The following is a 23,257-nucleotide window of genomic DNA, read 5'->3' as shown; positions in this document are numbered from 1 at the left end:
GGAAATGCCCCAGGCCCTCGGCATTGCTGCGTGTGTTGTTTGCAGGTTTCCAGTGGCAGGGCCAAACAGTGGTGCTGGAACCATTTTTACAGTAGGGGGTGCTGAAAGCCAGTGGTCCCCAAACTTTTTACCTCGCACCCGTCCCCCTTAGCCCTGTCTGTGCCCCCTCTCCCCAGAGCTGGCTCTGGGACGAGGGGGGTGGCGGAGAGGTGATGCAGACAGGGGTAAGGGGGCTGAGGCTGGAACCACAGCTGGGGGCGGGAGCAGAGCCCCCGGTGTGGGGCCTGCAGCCGGGACCTCACATGCGGGGCCAATAGTTGGAGCTCCAGGCGCAACGCCTGCGGCCGGGACCCCACACAAAAACTGGGGGTTCTGCAGCACGCCCCGCACCCATAGTTCCCGCACCTAGAGGGCCGAACAGTGATGCGCTTGCTGCATTTCAAGAGCTAGCAAAGCAGGTCAAGAAGATGAGAGCCGCCGGGCGGTCCCTGGGATCGTGCCGCAGTCTCGAGAAGGAGCTGATACCAGCGTATCAATACAGCATGGAGAGGCGCCAGCTGGTGGGTGCAGAGGTGAGCCGTGAGCTATGCTGGAGGGAGGATTCTGGGTCAGGCAAGTCTCTTGCGGGTAAATAATGAACAGCCTCCAAACCAACTGTAGTCGCGTTGTTGCCCCTCAACCTGAACCTGGCCTCCAGCGGCAGGATCGCTCCCTTCAGAGCTTCCCATGGGTTCACACCTGCGGATGATTCTACAGCTCTCCAGGAGATGGCAGGCCTGAGCTTGGTTAGGCACACCCTGTGCGGAGAAGGCTCCATTACACAGACAGGGCTTAGTGAGGGGCCCCAGAGCATCCCTGATGCCATGTTCTGGGTGGTTTTTCCCCCACTGGGGGTTAGGTTGGGGCAGGTCCTAAGTCCCCCTGCCCCGCTCAGCATCATGGCATCTTTGCTTCCATAGCATCATCCCCCTACCTTTCCATCAGTCACAATTCCTCTGCCTTTGCCAGCTCTCTGACATGTGCCACTGTCTGTCCTCTCCATAACGCCCCTCCCTTAGCCCTGACCCACTGCCTAACTAGGGCCCTGGCTCCCTCTTTCCCTTTCCCGCTCTGTGGGTGAGAAAAATGCCCTGCTCTCTCCACTCAGCTGGTACCCAGCATGGTCTGGACTGAGCTCGGGTTAGGGGCAACCCCGCAGGAATGCCCCTCCTCCACATCCCTAAGGATCTAATTGCTCCTGTCGGGTCCTGCTTGGTAGCCATATGAAGCTCCGATCTCTTTTAATCAATGAGCGGCCTGCTCTGTTGTGTTACATAATGCACACTGACGGAGGTGGGTCAGTATCAGGAGCTCCTTTTTCCAAATAAACAAACTGAGGCACAGCATGGGGCGGTGACTTGACCAAAGCCACCCACTTAAAGCAGTGGCAAAGGTAGGAAGAGCAGCCAGGCATCCTGACACCCAGGTGCCAGCTCTAACCAATAGGCCATTCTGCCACGCCTCAGCCATTCAGTTCCAGTGTGCTTGTTTTCACAAGTATCGAAGGGCTTTGCACAAACAGGGGAGGTACAAAAACCTTGCAGTAGCTCAGAAAGGAGGGCGAGTTCACCCTCGAAGTAGCACATGTGGCTGGCTGGCCGCACCAGGAACACTGTGTAATGCACATGCCTGTCTGGCAGCGTGGAACACAGTTCAGGGGTCTAGCGAGGGCCGATCAGCAGGGCAGTAACTAGCATGGTAGGGATTGTGTGTATGGGGCAATGATAATGCACCAGGCCCTGCCACCATGAGCATCATTAAGCACTGAGCCAAGCAGTACAGCAATTCGGCTGCACTTGCCTCTGGGGAAGTGGCCTGTTTTACGATCGCTCCGCTGAGGGGGTGCCATGGGCTCTCCCCCAACCCTTGCCACGCTCCAGGGACATGAAGGAGCGACTTCCTTGACAAAGCATAATGGGGCCAAGGAAACTGACCAAGCTCCTGGGAAATTCACAGGAACCTTGCTATGTCTCAGGCCAGGCTAGTTAGCAAAAAGCCCCAAGCTTCAGCCAGCTACAGGCGCATGCTGCCGAGCGAAGGCCGCTGTGAACTAGCCAACAGGGACATCCAACGAGCAGTGCCCCTGGCAGGGGGAAAGAATTTGCAGCGAAATCCCCCGCCACGCACACATGCCCCACAGCAAATCACTGCAGCACAAGGGAGCTCCAGCCGCACACAGCTGGGTGCCAGCAGGCGATAAGCCCACATGCTGGTTACATGGTTGGGGCTGTTTTGGTAACATGGGGCTTGGTAAGTGCCAGGGAGAGAGAGCGCACAAAATGCACAGGCCGGATGCCCCTTGCCCAGTACTTTGCCCTGCTCAAGGGACAAGCCTGGCACCACATTTACCCACCTGCTAGTGTGAAAGCCAGTTGCTGCCCATTGAAAGCTGCTCCCGGTGCTGATGCGTGTACTGCATGGTCCCCCGTCCTATTGCTCCCAGCCTTAGCGAGCTGCAGGGCTTGGGCCTGGTGATGAAGCTTTGCAAGCCAAGTGCCCTGCCCCAAATCCCAGCCTAGCACCTTGTGCTGGGCCAGAGCAAAAGCCTGTACGCAGTTCAGTGCCCTCTGGCCTGGGCCATTCTCTCGCTATAGATATCAACAGTGAGAGGTGCAGGGTGAAATCCGTACATTGGACAGCAGCTAGGCCCTAGGAGACAAACCATGGCTCTGTTACCAGGGTGGGACCCTCTCTCCCCGACCTGATTACACCAAACACAGCCAAGGTGTGTCCATACGGGCAGCCTTTTTTCCCCAACCACGTGTCACTGTTCAACACCCACTGCGCCGCCTGCATTGGCTTTTGTCTCCGTGCATTGTGGGATAACCGGGGGCAGCTATCTCAGAGGGCCTCAGCAGGGCAGCCTTCGCAGCGAAGATGCACCTAGAGCGGCAGCAGGATGAGGGCACTGCATTGCGGGGGGTATCACGGCACAGCCGGGGACGGAGTGCTCAGGGTGGATACAGTAGCAGTGAGAAGTCTGGCCACGCCGCACGGCATCAGTTACTGATCGCCATGAGCCAGCCTAGGGCTCTAGCAGGGGCAATACACCAGGACTGTCTACTCGAAGCTGCAGCAGCAGGATGTTAGTACAGGCTGGCAAACCACCCAAGGAATTGCCCAGGATTCGAGGTGGGCATGTACCACCCATGCTTCTGCAGCTTCACTGCTTTTGGTGCCCGCGCTCGTGAGATCAAAGCTAGCTCGGGGATGCCTGCAAGTCTTGCAGTCACACAACCCCCCATCCCCAATGGTAGCGTAGACATGGGTTTAGTGCAGTGGGTCTCAAACTAGGGGTTGGGACTGATACTCGCGGCTGCGCCCGGTTAGCCGCACAGTTGCGCATCAGCAGCAGATACAGCACAGTATCTAGGGTGGTGACCGTCAGGGAGTGGGGCTCTCTTGGGCAGAGCCAAACCATTGTGATGCCAAGATTGGAGGTCGGAGATCAAATCTGCAGGACCACAAGTCACAGGTCAACTCTAGGCAAAATTGTTTCCCGTGAGACACATCCATGGTCCCCGCTGACCCCGCAGCAGCCCCAGCTGCTAGGAAATAGTGGAGGTGATTTTTTTTAAAAACCCTTTATTTAGAAACTAAATGTCCTCAGACCTACCATATTTGTCTGTACAGCTCCCACCATGGCGAAAAGCAACCTTGAAATGTTCACGTACACAGTCAATACTCGCCTTACACATGCACATGATACATACCTGTCTACGGTATACCCTATAAATAGACATACATAGATACTGGACCCAGACATACATTACACAGATATGTATAGCGAGAGTGGACGTGTGGACGTTCGTTCGGAAATAGCGCTCCCTGAAGGAGGCCTCTGGATTCTGCAGGGAGACGGGTGGGGGCGACAGTGTGCATCTGCTGTTCACCATCAGACACGCAGTGTGTTTGCACACGGGACGGGGACAGTGTGGGAGTGGAACTTGCACGATTTTGTTGGGGAGTGGAGTGGGGGGGGTGGATTTGTCCATTTCCAGCCCCTTTCCTTTTCCACCCTCCCCCACCACAAAATAAAACCCTTAAAGCTTAAATAAAAGTTCACAGTAACTAAGTAAAGCACAAATTTTCTGGACCAAATCCTAGCAGACTGTCTGCCTAACCGTCTAGTTCCAAACTCAACAGCACTGGATTTCCTGCGTCTCCCCCCTCCCCAACCCCCCACTTCCAAATGTGCAAGGCATTTGAGCAGAAGGTGGGCACAGGCCAAGGGTAAGTGGCGAAACCTGGCATGAAGTTGGCTTTTTTGGCTGGCTTTTCTCCTTTCTTGTTTGTTTTCTAACCTGGGGAACGTACAGACTTGGAGTGAATGAAACCGGCACGTTTCCAGGCCACATTCAAAAGGTGCTGCACAGGGGGACCTTTGAGGTAGTAGGAGTACTTTCCTTTCAATGGCTGGCACCAGGGAGAGAGGGTGTGTTTCTCTCTGCGTGCTCGGGGTACATATGAGGCTGTGCGCTCACCCATCCGTGAGTGCGCACACATCCATGTCCCGTTGTGTCTATGCTGCAACGTGCTATGCTCACACCGACGGCTTTGCTCTGGCCCGGGTGTGTGCGTGAGCACGCCTGCGTGTACAGGACTGTGTGACATCTGTGAGCCATGCCTGTGCATGTGTGTATATGTGCATCTCACTGTGGGGCTGTGCGTGGACATGTCTGTGCACCCGCGTGTGCACGGATGTAGCTGTGACTTTGCAGGTGTAACGGGTGGGGGGTGCATGGTCATGTGTATTCCTGCAACAGGTGTGTTGCTGCCTGCTGGAGTGTTACCAGTGGACCTTTCAAGGCAGGTTTTCCTGGCGCTGGGGTTAACCCCAATGTTGACTTCTACCTAGAACAGACTGTCCCATTCCCGCCCTCCACTGAGGGCCCGGGGTGGGGCTGTAGACCTCCAGCCCCGACTCCAGCCTGCCCTCTGCTCAGGTGGGAGAGAAGCCTAGCACCTGTTGCCGTGGTTGCACGGCTGCTGCTAGGCCCGACCCAGCCACGAACTGGCCTCCCGCCCTTGGCTACAGTCCCCCCCAGAACGGTGCCACTGTCAGGCCGCTGGCAGTGTCCTCAGAGAGTCTCTGGGGCCACGGCCGCGGGCACAGGGAGGGAAAGGAAAACCCTCCGTGGAACTAGCATCACAAAGCTCAGGGGTGGCACCATGCCCACCGGGGCGGGGAGGGTCATGTCTCCCGGGGCCGGGATTGTCCTGGAGTCTCCAGGACTTAAAGATTAATCTTCATTTAAAGATTATGTCATGTGATGAAACCTTCAGGAACACAGCCAACCAAAATTGGCAACGCTAGGGGGAGGGGTAGCCGACTCCAGACTGTGCCTTTGGCTGGAGAGACAACGGTGTGACCAGCAGTGGAAGGGTACTTGTCCAAGGCGATGATGAGCCATAGGCAAATGAAGCCATTAGAATGGGGGTGGCTGCAGCCTATTGTTCTGGGGCAGCGTGCAACTGCGCTGGCCAGACCAAATTGCGATTCACTGTGTGCTTGTTTTGAAATTCGCAATCCCCCATCTCCTTCCCCCTAGGAGAGAGAAATCTTTGAGGAATTCACACCAGGTGCATTCCTCTGTTCAGGGGCTCCCAGGCAAGAGGATGACACAGGGACGCTGCAGGGCAGGGCATGTGCCAGTCAGTCAGAATCACAGGACTGGAAGGGACCTCGAGAGGTCGTCTAGTCCAGTTCCCTGCACTCAAGGTAGGACTAAGTATTATCTAGACCATCCCGGACAGGTGTTTGTCTAACCTGCTCTTAAAAATCCCCAGTGTTGGAGATTCCACAACCTCCCTGGGCAGTTTATTCCAGTGCTTAACCACCCTGACAGGAAGTTTTTTCCTAAATGTCCAACCTAAACCACCCTTACTGCAATTTAAGACCATTGCTTTTTCTCGTATCCTCAGAGGTTAACGATAACAATTTTTCTCCCTCCTCCTTGTAACAACCATTTATGTACTTGAAAACATATCATGTCCCCTCTCAGTCTTCTCTTCTCCAGACTAAACAAACCCAACTTTTTCAATCTTCCCTCCTAGGTCATGTTTTCTAGACCTTTTATAATATTTATTGCTCTTCTCTGGACTTTTTCCAATTTGACCACATCTTTCCTGAAATGTGTCATCCAGAAGTTTCCCCCAAGATGATCCCCATTCTCTCTCTCTTTTTCTTTTCTCTCATTCTCCTTTTTCTTTTTCAGTGACTCCCCAACCCAGTTGGGGATAAAAAAAACGCAGTACAGTACAAAAGTACCCCATTAGAAACCTTCCCTCCCCCCGAACACAGTCTCTCTTCTCTCGTTGCCGGAAGGGAAGGCTCTGGAGTAGTCCCAAAACAGTTTGTTGCCTTCATCTGGTTCTAGGTTCTTTCCCCTCGCCCCGCAGGACAAGGTTCCAGCTGCTCCAGCCCTTCCTGACGCAGCTCCTCAGGGAAGCCACACGCTAAAGGACATTGAGCTTTCTGGAGCAGGTTAAGTTACTGTGGACCAGGCTCCACATCTGGAGCAGCTCCAGGGGCAACAGTTTGTGAACCACCATCATGTCCCGGTAGAAACACGGCTCCTTGTTCATCTTGCTGTTCTTGTTCTTCACAATGCCGAAGGTCTTGAAGCCCTCGTGTCTGACTGGCTCCACCTTGAGGACCTCCAGGCACATCCCCAGGAAGACGTCATCAATGGGGTACAGCTCCAAGGTCTCTGAGGCCTTGTGGAGCTTTATGGCCAGGGGCCCGTCCATGAGGAAACCACCACCACCCGCATAGGGTGGGTAGTTGTTCTTGTTGTAGAGGGCGCTGGGGATGTAGTACTTGTTCTCTTTCTTCCGGATCGGCCTGGCCTTGTACAGGACGTCTCCCACAAAGAGGTCTCCTTCCTTCTTGTTCTCCAGGAACTCCAGAATGTTGCTTGGGCTGACGAAGACGTCGTCATCCCCCTTGAAGATATAGCGAATGCCGTCACAGTAGATGTTGAGCCACTTTAAGAAATGGACCTCCTTGAGGGTGAGGTTGAAGAAACTGTCCAGGAAATCCCATTGTAGGATATCCCCATAGATGTGGTTCTCATAATCCAGCAGCTTCTGGTAGTTGGCCCTCTCTTCTTCTTTGGAGGCCGTGCCCAGTAGAAAGAGAGTCTTGATCTTTTTCCCATCCACCTCCTTCTCCTGGCCCCAGGTCCTTCGAATGGCCTCCCGCCGGTCGTGCTGCGTGATGATGGACTTGACCACAATCAGCAGGTAAATGTCACCCCTGCACTTCTCTGGGTGGTTGATCAGCATGGGAAAGTACCTACAATGCCGGTAAAGCAGGAACTGCTGAAAGTTGGGCTCCAGCCCCTTGAACCAGTCCATCTTGCTCATGTTCTGGTTGGCCGTGCAATTGATAGTGGTGACATCCCAGGATTTCACCTGGTTCTCAGTGACTCCCTCCACCTCCAGGTGGGTCTTCTCCATCTTGCTCTTCCAGAAGTGGCCGGTCTTGGAGAAGATGTCATCTCTCTTCTGAGCTTTCACAGGCTCTTGGTGCAATTCTTTCTGCTGCTGGCCCGGCATGAAATGGCTAGGAGTCATCCCCCTCTGCAGCACTGTCACCATGATCACCAGCACAAAGGACAGGCAGACACTTTTGTAGATCGTCTTCTTCCTAAAGAGACAAGATGTATGGTTAAGGCAAAAGATGCTGTCAGCTGGGGTAGAACCTCAGCGGTCGGCCCACTCTGTGCAAGAATCTTTTATTCTTACAATCAGAGAGACACTGCAATGCAAATGCCAGACAATGCTTATTACATAAGAGAAGGAAACTGAGTGGGACAAACAGGGAGAACATAAGAACGGACATACTAGGTCAGGCCAATAGTCCATCTAGCCCAGTATCCTGTCTTCTGACATTGGCCAGTGCCAGGTGCCCCAGAGACAATGAACAGAACAGGGAATCATCCAGTGATCCATCCCCTGTCGCCCATTCCCAGCTTCTGGTAAACAGAGGCTAGGGAAAGGAGTACTTGTGGCACCTTAGAGACTAACCAATTTATTTGAGCATAAGCTTTCGTGAGCTACAGCTCACTTCACATCATCCCTGCCTACCCTCCTATCCTCCATGAGTGTATCTAGGATATGTTAAGGGTGAGGGGTTGGGGAGGTGGGGGGGAGAGGCAGCCCCACTCCAGGGTACGAGTAAAGCCAATTGACGTTTTTTGTCTATTCATTTAAGAAGTTTTAGCCGGTTTACAAATTCTCACCATGTAAATATCAGACACAAAACAACACTCATTAAAACAGTGAGGGCAGAAAGTTTTCTTGCTGAAATATAGGGTTCCATCAAAACCGATTTTTTTGCAGTGTCAATTCCAGTGAAAATTTTCTATTTTTCCACCATAAATATCAAAATCCATGTTCATTTCCAAGTGCCTTAAAATGTCATTTTGTTTCACATTTTTGGTTTAGGGGGGAAAAAAGCAAATCAGAACGATATTTTACGCTGAAATGTCAGTTCGAAAGCTCAAATTCCATTTCCACTTAAAATGTCGTTTAGGTCTTTTTTAAACAGAAGGGGAAAAAAGAACCAACCCCACCATCACCTCCATTTTTTGCTCTCACCCCTATATTTTAAGTTGAAATGAAATGAAAATTGTCATTTCATTTTAAAGTGGCGATTTGAATAAACATTTCCATTTTGAAACAGTTCTGAACTCCCTTTGGGGAAAGAAGTGGAACTTTTCAATCTAAAAACATGAACCAAATGTTTTCATGGCAAAAACGTAGGTTTTCTGCCCAGGTCTAGGTACATATGGTTTACTTTCACATTTGTAAGGAGGGTAGGAAGACATCCTATGTCATTAATTGACTAGTATCCCCAGGCACCAACTCCATGGGAATGGGTGGGTGCTCTGCACCCACCGGCAACCAAACTCCCCACCCCAGCTCACCTCCGCCTCCTCTCTGAGCACGTCTTGTCCCTGCTTCTCCTCCCAGCGCTTGCTGCCACAGTCTAAGGAGCTGGGGGAAGGAGGGGGGAGGAGCGGGAACGCGGCGCGCTCAGGGGAGGAGGCGTGGATTTGGGGAAGGAGTCCAATAGGGGCAGGGAGGGGGCAGAGTTGGGGCGGGGTCTTTGGGGAAGGGGTTGGAATGGGGACAGGGCAAGCGTGGAGTTGGGGCGGGGCAAGCACCCACCGGCGCCAGGAGAAGTTGGCGCCTATGGTAATATCAGGGGTAGCTGCGTTAGTCTGTATCCACAAACACAACAAGGAGTCCAGGGGCACCTTAAAGACCAACAGATTTATTTGGGCATAAGCTTTCGTGGGTAAAAAACCCACTTGACTTGCTCTCAGCAAACTTTTGTTTTCAAACTTTTGGGGCAGATTTTTCTCAGTCTTCAACTTTTGCACTCTCAAAACGCTGCATGTTAAACCCCTCCCCCCTTCACATGCTCCTTGTAATTTCTCCCTGACATAACAACTGCTGGAAGCGGAGAGTCACCAATAAATCCACACAACCTGTCCGTCCGTCTCACTCATCGCTAGACACAGTCAGACATGCGGGACGCTACCAGCCGTGTGACAAGCGCCGCTGATCTAACAGGTACAATATTCCTCCTGTGATTACTCATGGAGGGCATTTTCTCTTCTGTCCCTGGGGCAGAGGGAGGGGGCAATACCTGGCCATTGCTGAGTCCATTTGGATCTGCCTAATGCAGGACGCTGGGAAGTTTGCTACGCCCTGGATGGGGAAAAAAGAACCTCCTTTCCTCACCCGCCATCCCCACTTCCCAGGGCTGCTGTCCCAGAGCGCTCAGAAGAAGCCAGCTCTCTGCTGTCTGTACTGAGGACGGGACCCGACTGCGGTTATCTGCATAGCTCCCAAACCGGCTCCAGCCCTGCTGCTCCCGCCCTCACATCTGCTCCAATTTCCTCCCGCCCCACTGCCCCGTGAGGGTCAGGGCTTCTCCCCCAGCCAATGACCTGTTTGCCCAGCCAGGACCCCGTCGCCTCCTCCGAACACAAGGCATTTGTGAGATGCCGAGCGGAGCTGGCAGTGGTGGGGGCAGGGAAGGGGTGTAGCATCGGGGCTGTTGATTTCGTGGAGCTTGAGGCACAGGAAGTGTGCTGGGCTGATGGGATCCCCTGGGAAGGAGCTGCTGCTCTGGAAAGCGTTTCCCAGAGACGGCGCGTCCCATATGGACGGTAACCTCGCCCAGAGCTCCGTCCGGGTCACACAAGCCCCCGTTCTGTAGCCCACGTTTCCTCCCCCTCCATCCAATGCAGGCTGATTCTTCCCAAGAGAAAATCAATGAGATCCGCTGCGCCACCCCTCACCCCCATTCCAGCCCCTCTAACACCTTTCCCTCTTCCCACACCGAGGTCTCGCCCCTGCTCTCCTCCATCTGACCCCTTTTCCTGCCCCTCAGGGCCGCTGACATCTCTCCCCTTTTCCCTCCCCCTCCTCAGCCTCTCACTCTCCTCTGCCTCCTGCTCACCTCTTCCACGTCCCCCCCCACCCCATCCCCGGCCTCCCAGTTGCTGCCCCGTCTCCCTTCTCACCATGGGCGGCAGGTATAATAGGCCAGGGGAGGCTGCCAGAGCCCCGGTTGCGGGGTTTGGGGGCGAAGTTTTTGCTTTATAATGCCCCATGCATGTGTTGGGGCGGCTGATGAGGCAGCATGTGCTATTCAGCGTCCTGGGTTCCTCAGTCATCTCCCTCCACTCCAAGGAGATGACTGAGGAGCCCAGGAAGCTGAGCAGCACATACCGCCTCCTCAGCCGCCCCGGAAACTGCATGGGACATATCAAAAGCGTCTTCGAAGAGACCCTTTCCCCGCGGTGGCTTGGGTCTGGGGAGGGGAGGGCAGGGGAGGTCCGGCTGCAGCTGGCCCAGGGCTCCTCTGGGCACTTGGGGGAGGGGGTCGGGGCTTTGGATGGCCCAGAGCTCCTCCGGCCAAGGGGGGTGGGGGGACACTCCAGCTTCAGCCAGCCCGGGCTCCTCCGAGCAGGCGTGGGGGGGGCGGTCTTGGGGCTTCAGGCAGCCTCCAGATGAGGGGGGTGGGTGGGCTCAGGCCTTCTCTGGGTGGGAGGCTTGTGGCTCCGGCCGCGGGGAGGCAGGGGGGCTCGGGGCTCTGGCTGCCAGGGGGCGGGCGGAAGGGGTGGAATTGCGGGCTCGCCTCCCCAAAAGGGGGCTCCACTCACTGCCCATGCTTCTCATTGCTAAGTTCATCTAACACACCATCTACAGCTGCTGCCTCAGGGCCCTCCCATCCAGCGCCAGCCTGGACCTCTCCTCCCTAAGTCCAGCTTCCACCCTCTCTACCCCACTGAGACTGTTCGCACTTGGTCTCGAGCAGCCTCAGCCATCCTCCGTCCTTGTCCTATGTCTCCTCTCCGCCGCTCACATCCTCGTCCTTCTTCTCCTGGCCTTTCAGATACCATCCTCTGCGGTCCTCCTCTCTCCTCTGCCTATGGTCACTGCACCAGCCGCTCTTTTGGCAGGTCCTTTCCCACTTTCAGTGGGGGTCCCACGGGGCTCTGTCCAAACCCATGTCTCTTCCTGGCCTGTCAAGCTGACATCACTCCTCCCCACTCCTTCAAATCCACGCCCTGCTCGTCCTCACTTTCAGGGTTCTTGCCTCTCTGTGTGCTAATGCAATATTGCATTTCTGGGGTGCTACAAAGGTTCTGCTTGAGGCCCACAATACCCCAATCTTGTATTGATCTGCTTCTCCCATCGCTCTTGCGCTATGGCACGACAACCCTCAATGCCTGATTTGTATCCCTTACCCCCAGAACTCAGCTGAGCAGAATTGGTTTGAGCTGTGAGTAGGCAGGTTACTGCTGACGGCAAAGGCGAACATTGCTGCAACGTTTGAAGAAAATTGATTACATTCATTCCAGGTAACAGATCGTTTGAAAAACGGGCCCCGGGCTGGAAATGCTGGTTTGGTTCTAAGACCCTTGGGGTCTTGCTAGCTCCGAAGCAGTTGGTTGTGACCCCCTGGCAATTTGGCACAGAGTTAAATCTCCTCGGAAACTCACGCGCCACCCATGTTGGAAAAACATCATGATTAAGCCAAAACTATTAGCCATTGTATCGCACTGAAAATGGTTACTAGCGGGTCACACACTTCATAGCTGGTGTAGGCCACTGCACGAGTTCACTGCACAGACTTGGGGCTCCTTGAATCCTTCACCCCACACGCTGCCTCTGTACCACCCTCCCATCTCCCTCTTTGTCAGGGACAACTTCCCCCTTCCCTGTGTGCCCCCCATTCCATCCTCCAAAATACACACACACACATGCTTTTGTGTGCTCTCCATTCCTCCTCCCCCCATTTTCCTCTCCACAGCAAGGGTGTTTGTGCTTCCATTCCCCCCACCCATTTCCCCACCTCTCTATGGCTGTGCTAATTAGATGGCAGGGGACACACATGTCTCACATTGTTCCTTTTTCATTTTTGTCCGATTTCCCCCCAAAATTGATAGAATTCTGGCCAGGGATGCCTAGAACATTCCCTGACATTTTGGAATGGATTGGGTGCACCATTCAAAAGTTATCATGTTACAAACAGAGAAGAGCCACCCAGCGGAATGTGTGGCCTTCGCAAACCTAGCCAACAAGCAGTTTGCCGGCTGGTGGCTGGCTGCAGCATAGGGAAAACCTAAGCGTCCGGCTATGCTTTAACCCTGGAACAAGGGGGCTTCATTATGCTCAAGCAGTAGCGGCCTGTGGTTTGGGAGATAAAGTTTTCCCGGGTTCCACTGCGCTCTTTGATTTTAACACTGGATTTTGTGGCAGGATCGCTTATGGTTTCACAGTGAGGGCATTTCCTTAGAGTTGCAGGGGGAAAACCTGCAGCTATAAAGAAATGCTTTGAATATGAAGCCTACTCAGTAGTAGCTCCGGAGTTACGATCACAAGCAAGCTATCTCATAAGCAGTAGCTATGGGATTTCTGACGTACTAACCACAACAGAGTCTGATTCGTGTCCTGTATAAAGCAGGAAAAGCATTTCCATGATTGTTTCAGGGTACATGAGAATTCTTCTGGAAAATTTCAAAGTAATTGGTCAAAGGAGGGGCTGTTCCTGGGTAGGGCCCATTTTGTATGCAATTATTGGCTGGTTGAGGGAAATTCAGTATCGCTACCCTCAAAGTGTTCAAAGATTGCAAGATCTGCCACCCCACACTGGAATCCATACAGGGTATCATCAAACAACTATAACGCATACTGGATGGGGACCCTATTCTGAAAGAAATCTTCCCTGAACCCCCAGTTCTGCCCTTCAAACAGCCCCCCAGTCTCTCCAAGCTCAGCAGCAGCAGCAGCTAGTTCCCCACAGACCAGGACACACTAACTCAAAGCGGCACCAGGCCCTGCCAGAACAACAGATGCAAAACCCGCAGACATATCTCCACTGCTGCGATGATCAACACCCCCTGCCACAACACACCTGTCAAGATCCAGGGGTCCTACACGTGCCTATCCCAACAAGTGAAGTACCTCATCCAGTGCACTCAATGCTCCAATAACAAGTAGGTGAGTGACCGCAGACAAATCACTACGCTCTCGAATCAACTCCCAGAGGAAAATGATAAAAAACAAAAACACCCCCAACACCTGTGAGTGAACAGCGGCAGCAGCTCTGTTGGCCGGACATAACACTGTCCACACTGGCACTTAGGTCAGTGTAACTTATGTCGCTCAGAGGGGTGGCTTATTCACACCCCTGAGTGACATAACTTGTACTGATGGAAGCTGTAGTGTGTGTAGATAGCCTCTGTGTGGCTCGAAAGCTTGTCTCTCTCACCAATAGAAGTTGGTCCAATAAAAGATCTTGCTTCTCTCTCTGATATCTTGGGACCAACCTGGCTACAACACCACTGCATACAAAAATCACATATCCGGCCTCTCAAAATCGCAAGATTGGCTTAAAAATCATGAGCTTTTTTAAAAATCAATTTTGGATACCTTCTCTTGGCCTTCCAGTTTGAGCCTCTGGGGCAGGGGTGGCCAACCTGTGGCTCCGGAGCCCCATGCGGCTCTTCAGAAGTTAACACGCGGCTCCTTGGCTAGGCACCGACTCCGGGGCTGAAGCTACAGGTGCCAACTTCCCAATGGGCCGGGGGTGCTCACTCCTCAACGCCTGGCTCTGCCACAGGCCCTGCTCCCACCCCACCCCTTCTCATCCCCCCCCCCGAGCCTGCCGTGCCCTCGCTTTTCCCCCCACAGAGCCTTCTGCATGCCAGCTGATCAGAAGGTGCAGGGAGGGAGGGAGAGGCACCGATCAGTCGGACTGCTGACGTATTACTGTGGCTCTTTGGCAATGCACATTGGTAAATTCTGTCTCCTTCTCAGGCTGGCCACCCCTGCTCTAGGGAGCACTCAGGTCCCAGTTACAAGCTTTTCTCCACAGCCAGGGGCTAGAAATGTACTTTTTAAATTAAAGCTGCGATTCACGTGTCATACTTATCTCCAGGAGCTGGGGCTTTCAGTAAAACATCCAATATCGCTATGTGATAAAATCACAAGAGGTGGCAACACTCGCTGTGACACGCCATGGGAATAACCTGAACTTCGTTAACATTTTTGCTGTGAGAATTTCTTTGTTTTTATAAATTATATAGGGTTAGTGCAGAGACTAGATGCTCTATAAGGCCTCTGGATTCCCACAGCTCAGCGCAGAGGTCATGCTTTCTAAAATGTCCCTGGACTCTCTTTGCCCAACAGAAATTTGATGATGATCCACCTTCCTCTGCACGTTAGGTATGATCTGCCGAGTTCCCAATTTCCTTCTGCTTCCTCTTACCCACAATAAACTTTATGAAATGCCTGTCAGGCCAGACAGATTTTATAAGGGACCTGTCACTATATCAAACAATAAGGCCAGATTTTGTAAATAATTCTTCTTTATGTTTTTTTTTTTAATTAAATGGCACTTAACTGTACGCAAAACCTGAAGATTTACAATCAAACTGTTTTTTAATTAATGAAAACTGCGAAGCTGGTCATTTATAAGCATCTATAACTTCTTTGTATCTATTAATAATGTAAAAAGCACCCACGTGGTAGCTCTGGTTACAGCTAAGAGTATGGAAATAAACAGTTACAGGAAGGTGGACAGATATTGTATGTGATATTTTATATGTATATATTTATCTGAGACTGTATGAACTGTGAGAGTATTTGAATATTTATCTACTTCCCCTTAACTCATTTCCATACTGCCATTTGCTTCCATGGTGTTGTTTTATTTAATGTAAAAGCCTCATGTTCCATACATAGGAGCAATCTTAACTCCAAGTTATTTAAATTAGTTTGTTAATTAACCTTTTGCCCTCTGATCCATCATTCCCAAGTATATTCCCACCTATTAGCAATATCAGCTCTATGCTTTGAATTATAATCAATTATGTCACTACATGCGTCTGACGAAGTGGGTATTCACGCACGAAAGCTCATGCTCCAATACGTCTGTTAGTCTATAAGGTGCCACAAGATTCTTTGCCAATTATGTCTAGTAATCCCAGGGCTTCCTAGTAAGATGGTACCTTCCCTTCCTTCTTTCCATCCAGCTAACCCTCCTCTTAACACAGCCCCACTTCAATCACAGCACTGCCATGCCATTTGTAAGCAGCACATTGTTCTTTCGGCTTGTACCTTCTGTCCCTTTCGCCTACGCTATCTCGGTGTTGTCTCTGTTTCGATGGTAAAGCCCTATGTTGTAGGAACTATTTCTTATTCCATGTTTGTACAGCGTCTAGCACAACGAGGCCCCATCTCCAGTTGGCCCCTAGACACTATTGTAATAAACGTGATAAATAATCATTACAAACTCGTGACAATCCCGCGTCTGTCAATTACATTTCAGCCCCAGCAGCCGGTCCACATGAACACTGCAACCTTATTTCCAGGAGCTGATACTTCTGCAGCAACAGTAATCAAGGTGGCAGGAGCCACGGATCTCTATGGGAAAAGGGTGAGGCAGTCCAGTACCCAACCCACACACGTGGGCAGCTGTAGTAGTCGGGGCTCAGGTTTTCGTAACTGACCAGGTTATAGCCCTGACATCCGGACTCTCCAGCATCCCAGCAGGGTATGTCTAACCCTGCAGCTGGAGCTTAGATTGAGTGAGGATGGTCCAAAGAGCAGCATGGCCGTGGAAGTGTGGGCGGCGGGATAGGCCAGCCGCCCAACTACAATCCTGTCCCAGACCCTGGGTGCACACTGGGAGCAGCTAGCCGGTTACGCTCTATTTTTAGCGCACACAGACATCTCCCTGATCTGGAAATGACACCTCCAGTGCCCGTGTAGATGCACTCTTAGTCTTACCTGGGGTTGCCACCCCTCCAGGATTATGTCTTGTGGTGAAATGTCCAGGAATCCGGCCAACCAAAGTTGGCAACTCTAGTCTTACCCCAGTAGGCACCAGTGCTTTCAGAAACCCAGGCAGCTCAGATCATCTCACTCATCCCTTGTCTGCCTTTCTCTCCTCCGACCGCGACCTCACCGTCTGCTGGGTCGCGCTCTAGGACAGCGCTTGTCCCAGCCCCAGTATTACAGCCGTTATTTTCACTACACCCAGCCAGGTGCTGGGCGCTTTGCAAAGCAAATTGAAAAACAAGGTTCCTGCTGCAAGAGTTTTTCAGTCTTCTTATGGCGTGGCACCCCACCCCCCCCACCCCACCCCCTGCGCCGTAACAAACAGCAGGGAAGGCCCAAAAGATCATGAGATTACTGAACTCATTGCCATTAGCTGAAGTATTATATCAATCAGCCAGGAGATGTTTCACAAAACACTAACAAAACCCTCGCCCGTACCAGCAAGCTCCTGTGCAATTCATTTACTTTGAACCTGTGTGTAACAGACAGAGACTGGGCTAAATTCAGAGGCAAGCAAGTCAGCGCGAGGGAGTGTAGCTGAGCCTGAACTGATGTCAAATACACCCCACGCAGGGTGTACAGGAGACCATCTCAGGGATTGTCTCGTTTCGCTGGATGGGTTTGAGATTGTTCCGGCTGCACTAGTGCAAAGCCCGAACGGAGACACGCTTGAACTGGTTTGAGCCACACTGTAACCAGTAGAGGGGTGCAACAGGGTAAATAGTTGGATATTAAACAGATCCAATTACATCAGTGACCCCTTCCCAACACACAGCAGGCCTCAGCCTCTTTCACAATCAGACTCATATCCCCCTCTAGCTCATCACCTCTGAATTTGGCTCACTGTGGTAATTCACCTCCATGGGGCAGGAAGAAAGGGCTGAGCAGGAAAAATAACTAATGGAAGGATTCCTGGAGGGGTGAGATAAAGTCCTGCTTTAACTTCTCTCTTTATCCACCTTCCAGCTGCACAAGGTGTAAATGCCATCAGAGTAGATTCCCCCATTCATACACATAACAGGCAGTTAGCAAGTTGTCTCCATGGTTTAATTGCTTTCATTCTGATTTAACACCTGGTGGGGTTAGCTGAACTGAGGCAAACTCCTTATTTCTTCAGGTGCAAACCTATTTCTAATCAATTGGAGCTAAACCAAAATAAGAACGTCCACACAGGAGTTTGTGCCTGGACAATTAAACCAGTTTTGAGTCACACCTTCAGTTCAACCAGTGGAACTTACTAGTGCAGACAAGGGCTTAAGGGAGTCTAGCCTATAGCACCATACGCATCATCTCTGCACTGGTTCCCCTAGAGCCCAATTCTCTAACTCACTCCACTGAGCCAGAGCCACAGGACTCACAAGTGTGAAAGGTACCTAGGTGAGAGGTAAAACAGACCAACTGGGGGCAGATCCTCAGCTAGTATGAACTGTCACAGCTATGACAGCTCGCACCAGCTGAGAGTCTGCCCCATTGAGTGTATATGTACCAGTCTGTACAGACCAAGGATCCAGTCCTGCAGTCCTTAGCCAGGCAAAACTCCCAGTGACCTCAATGGACATTAGACTGAGCAGGGAGTGCAGCATTAGGCCCCTAGACTGGGAGCTCCTTCCAGGCACCTCACTGGGTAGAAATAATCACTAGCAGTTGGACCTAGGCCTGAAGCAAACCTTGGATTTGAACATTCCTGAACTAAAAAGAAAAGGAGTACTTGTGGCACCTTAGAGACTAACCAATTTATTTGAGCATGAGCTTTCGTGAGCTACAGCTCACTTCATCGGATGCATACCGTGGAAACTGCAGAAGACATTATATACACAGAGACCATGAAACAATACCTCCTCCCACCCCACTCTCCTGCTGGTAATAGCTTATCTAAAGTGATCATCAAGTTGGGCCATTTCCAGCACAAATCCAGGTTTTCTCACCCTCCGCGCCCCCACACACAAACTCACTCTCCTGCTGGTAATAGCCCATCCAAAGTGACCACTCTCTTCACAATGTGTATGATAATCAAGGTGGGCCATTTCCTGCACAAATCCAAAAAGAAAAGGAGGACTTGTGGCACCTTAGAGACTAACCAATTTATTTGAGCATGAGCTTTCGTGAGCTACAGCTCACTTCATCGGATGCATGCCGTGGAAACTGTAGTAGACTTTATATATAAACACACACACACACACAAACTCACTCTCCTGCTGGCAATAGCTCATCCAAACTGACCACCTTGATTATCATGCACATTGTAGGGAGAGTGGTCACTTTGGATAAGCTATTACCAGCAGGAGAGTGAGATTGTGTGTGTGGTTTTTTGGAGGGGGGTGAGAGAACCTGGATTTGTGCAGGAAATGGCCCACCTTGATTATCATACACATTGTGAAGAGAGTGGTCACTTTGGATGGGCTATTACCAGCAGGAGAATGAGTTTGTGTGTGTGTGCGGGGGGGGGTGAGAAAACCTGGATTTGTGCTGGAAATGGCCCAACTTGATGATCACTTTAGATAAGCTATTACCAGCAGGAGAGTGGGGTGGGAGGAGGTATTGTTTCATATTCTCTGTGTGTATATAATGTCTACTGCAGTTTCCACGGTATGCATCCGATGAAGTGAGCTGTAGCTCACGAAAGCTCATGCTCAAATAAATTGGTTAGTCTCTAAGGTGCCACAAGTCCTCCTTTTCTTTTTGCGAAGACAGACTAACACGGCTGCTCCTCTGATTCCTGAACTAGGAGTTCCAGACTCATGCCACATTCCTCTCCTCGCAGAGATCCCCCAGAATTTTCTACCGTCTGCTTTTATGGGGAGGGACGTTCACGTACAAGGAAACAATGGTCCCAGAGGGAGGCTACTGGGTAATGCTTAACTGGAGAGAGACTCTCTCCCTGTTAACTTCTACTGGCCGCAAATTACACTCCCTTAAACACTCCCCTGCTCACTGCTGTGTAACTTATACCCTCTCTATACATCCTTTTGGAATCTGGCCCACGGACTAAGAGAATCTGCACAGGTAAAACTCACCCACTGATGGAGGGAGAGAGCAGGGAAAGGTAGCCCGCTACCTGAGGCCGGATTCTAATCACACCCATGTAACTCAGGAGTAGCTTCCCTGAAGTCAATGGAGCCACACCAGTAGGAAGCCCACCTAAGATCAACTCTTCCCCAGGAAGGGGTGCTTTACGTTGACCAAACTCCGCTCTCACTTGCCTCTTCTTCGGTCTCCCCCAGCTTGTAGGTCACACCGCCTACCCCTTGGGTGAGTCATGCCACCTTGGAATCTAGTCCAAGCCTTTATCAATCTAAATTATCTAATTAAGAACAAACAGATCCCATTCTGGATGCTGGCCCTGTATGGAATGGAAGGCCCCCTGGGTGAGTCCATCCATAAATCCAAAGTCTCTGGAGAGACAGGCAGGCTTTCCATTCCCATGCAAAACCCCCTTTGACTGGACTGGAATCTCTCTCTCTCTCTTTTTTAATTCCTCGTTTAGATTCAGTTATTAAGCTGGCTCTGCCACTGGGAACACAGGGATCTCAGAGCCAGTCCCACCTGGGGACTGGGGAGCTCATGGGATCAGCTCTAGAACCCCAGGGTTCCAGACTAGAAGTTCGGGTCCCACTGGCCCCTGGCCCAGCAGGGGAGTGTATTTCATTCCCTTTCCTCTCTGCGGAAGCCAGGAGGGGCCATGACTTTCAGACAGGCCCCGTGGCGGCCAGCCGGCTAGTTGGTAACACGGGGCTCTCGGCTGACATGTCCCTTTCTTAGGGTTAAATGAAGGGAGAGGGATTTTACACTGAAAAACACGTCAGGAAAACCAAGTCCCTCCCCCCCCCACCCCTACCCCCCAAACTCCTCTAATGGGCAACAGTGTCCTGCATTGAGGAGCCGTGCCCCAGGCCCCAGAGGGGCTGAGCTGGTTCCACATGAATGCCCGTACAGTGTGCAACGAAGGAGGGGGGGGGAATCTCAGCAACGGAGCCGTGCGCTGATCTGGGGGGAGATGTGCCCCCCCCCATGCCTTTACCTTCCCCCCAGCGCCAGCTCCGGAGCCAGCCCGCTGGGAAACTCAAAGGAGCCTTTGGGCGGCTGTTAAGATGCAGAGGGGGAGGGACACAGGGGCGCCGATGGTGCAAAACACCCCCCCCCCCCGACCCAACCCAACCCAGGATTTGGTCCCGAAAAGCGAGCGGCACCGGCGGCTCCGCGAAGCCCCGTGGGGGGCTTTGCGAACGGGGCCGAGCTGCGCTGGGGATGGAGGAGAAGCAGGCGAGCCCCGGGGGGACCGGACCGGCGACCTGCCCATGACAATTCCCCCAGCCCGACTCCTGCGGCGACTCCCCAGATCGCCACCCAGCCCCCTTTACAGCCGCGGCAGCGCTCCCCGCTCAGGGGCGCCGAAACCCCGCCCAGGGGCACCCCTGAACCCGGAGGTCCCCCGGGGCTGACCGCGCCTCTCCAAACGCCTTGCCCCAAAGCCGGTCCGGGGGCGGCAGAGCCCAGCTCGGCTGCAAAGTCTTTGCCTCAGAGAGAAAAGTGGGGGGCGATGATCTCCCCGCATCTCCTTGCCAGCCCCCTGGGGAAATCAGCAGAAAGCCCAGGCGCACTTACCACTGCAACATGCTGGGGTCCTGGGACTGAGCTGGCGGAGCTGCTGGATCCTGAGAGGCTCCCTCCTTCCCTCCTGGTCCTGGGGCTACACAGCTGCTGGGAACTCGCAGGGCTGGCTTGGCTTTGCCCTCCTCCCTGCCGGCACACAGAGCCCTCTGTGCTCACTGGCCTGCTCCGCAGATCTCTGCCTCTTTCCTCCCCTCAACTCACTGAGGTGGAGCCTGGGCTGCAGGTATTTTAACTCTTCAGCCGCTGGGCTGGCAGGACGCCTGCCCCGGGGCCAAGGAAGCCAAGGGGCTCTGCCCTCTGTCCCAGCGAAGGCCTGGGCAGCGCCATGTCAAAGGGCAACGGGCCAGGATTCATTGGTGGTGATTGCCCCATCGCTGGGAAGGAGCTCCCCGCACCAGGCCCTCTTGCCATTTTGCTTTCATACCCGCTGGGTGCCGGGCGACTTACCGCTGGGGCCCGTCGTCCCCAAGCAGATCACTGTCTAAGGTGGTGGCATCTTAAATAACTTCCCCCCCATATAGCAGAGAGGTGTACTTAAATACAGTTAACAATCCAATGTTGTTATATCACTAGAATGGGCCCCAAGCCAAAATCCTATTGCCAAACACACATGAATTTGGGGGGATGTCTGAAATCTCAGCTGTGATCTGGATCCAAATTTTGTGGCTTGAGCCGATCTTTTGCAATAGCCTAGCTTGAGTTACAGCGAAAGCTCACAAACCTGGGTGACTGGGCAACAAAACGGCAGATGAAATTCAATACTGATCAGTGCAAAGTAATAAACGTTGGGAAAAAAATATTCCCAGCTGTACATACACAATGATGGGTTGTAAGTTAGCTATTACCACCCACTAAAGAGATTTTTGGAGTCACCATGGAGAGGTCTCTGAAAATTTCTGCTCCATGCACAGCTGTGGTCAAAAAGGCTAAATGTTACAAACTGTTAGGAAAGGGATAGAAAATAAGACAGAAAATATCATAATGCCACTGTATAAATCCATGGCGCACCCAACACCTTGAATACTGCGTGCAGTTCTGGTCCTCCCATCTCAAAAAAAGATACATTAGAACTAGAAAAGGTTCAGAAAAAGGCAACAAAATTGACGAGGAGTCTGGAACAGCTTCCATATGAGAGGTTTCAGAGTAGCAGCCGTGTTAGTCTGTATTTGCAAAAACAACAGGAGGACTTGTGGCACCTTAGAGACTAACCAATTTATTTGAGCATAAGCTTCCGTGAGCTACAGCTCACTTCATCGGATGCATTCAGTGGAAAATACAGTGGGGAGATTTATATACATAGAAAACATGAAACACTCATTGGGGTGTTACCATACACACCATGCATCCGATGAAGTGAGCTGTAGCTCACGAAAGCTTATGCTCAGATAAATTGGTTAGTCTCTAAGGTGCCACAAGTCCTCCTGTTCTTCTTCCATATGAGGAAAGTTTAAAAAGACGGGTCCATTCAGCTTAGCAGAGAGAGGACTCGGGGGGATATGAGAAAGGTCTATAACAGCAGGAATGGTGTGAAAATAGTGAATAGCAAAGTGTTATTTACCCTTTCACACAATACAAAACCCTGGGGTCACCTGATGCAATTAAACTTAGTACAAGCAAGACAAAGTGCTTTTCCACACAATGCACAACTAACCTGAGGAACTCATTGCCATGGGACACAGTGATGACTGGAGTTCATGGAGGACAGGTCCACCAGTGGCTATTAGCCAAGATGGTCAGGGATGGAACCCCATGCTCGGGGCAACCCTAAACTTCTGACTGCCAGAAGCCAGGAATGGAAGAGAAGGATGGATCACTCCAAACCTGCCCTGTTCTGTACACTCCCCCTGAAGCTGTGGTACGGGCCACTGTCAGAGACAGGATACTGGGCTAGATGGACCATGGTCTGATCCCATATTGCAGCTCCCATGTTCTTCTGTTCTTATCTGTAAGGGAAAAGATCTATTGTATTTTCTTCCCAGGGTGAGCTTCAATCATTGAATAGGTCTGAATGTCACCCGTACAGTTGCCTTATCTACATCAGCGTTTCTACTGTTGCCATCACCCAGGAAAGCGAAACCAATCATGAGATTAACCTTACACTTGCGTAGCCATAGCTATTACGTGCATTCTCTCCCTGTGTTTGATTATCGACTCTATCTGATCTTTCTCTAACCTCACACCAGGAAACAATGCCTCAGAGCTGAACTGAAATCCAAGGTTTGGCAAGTTT

The 23,257-nt window shown here is 52.0% G+C and overlaps 1 protein-coding gene across 1 annotated transcript; it reads right to left on the bottom strand.

The window, feature by feature from the left end:
* Positions 1-3,627: 3,627 nt before the first annotated feature.
* On the bottom strand, positions 3,628-21,311 carry B3GNT7 (UDP-GlcNAc:betaGal beta-1,3-N-acetylglucosaminyltransferase 7). Its single transcript, XM_073359134.2, has 2 exons — positions 21,019-21,311; positions 3,628-7,693 (listed from the first exon to the last, which is right to left on the bottom strand). The coding sequence occupies exons 1-2, from the start codon at positions 21,027-21,029 to the stop codon at positions 6,499-6,501; spliced, it is 1,206 nt and encodes a 401-aa protein (XP_073215235.1). The 5' UTR covers positions 21,030-21,311; the 3' UTR covers positions 3,628-6,498.
* Positions 21,312-23,257: the final 1,946 nt, after the last annotated feature.

This window comes from Lepidochelys kempii, chromosome 9 (genome assembly GCF_965140285.1).
Source record: "Lepidochelys kempii isolate rLepKem1 chromosome 9, rLepKem1.hap1, whole genome shotgun sequence".
Taxonomy (NCBI): Eukaryota; Metazoa; Chordata; order Testudines; family Cheloniidae; genus Lepidochelys; species Lepidochelys kempii.
This window is presented reverse-complemented; position numbering and strand designations above follow the sequence as displayed.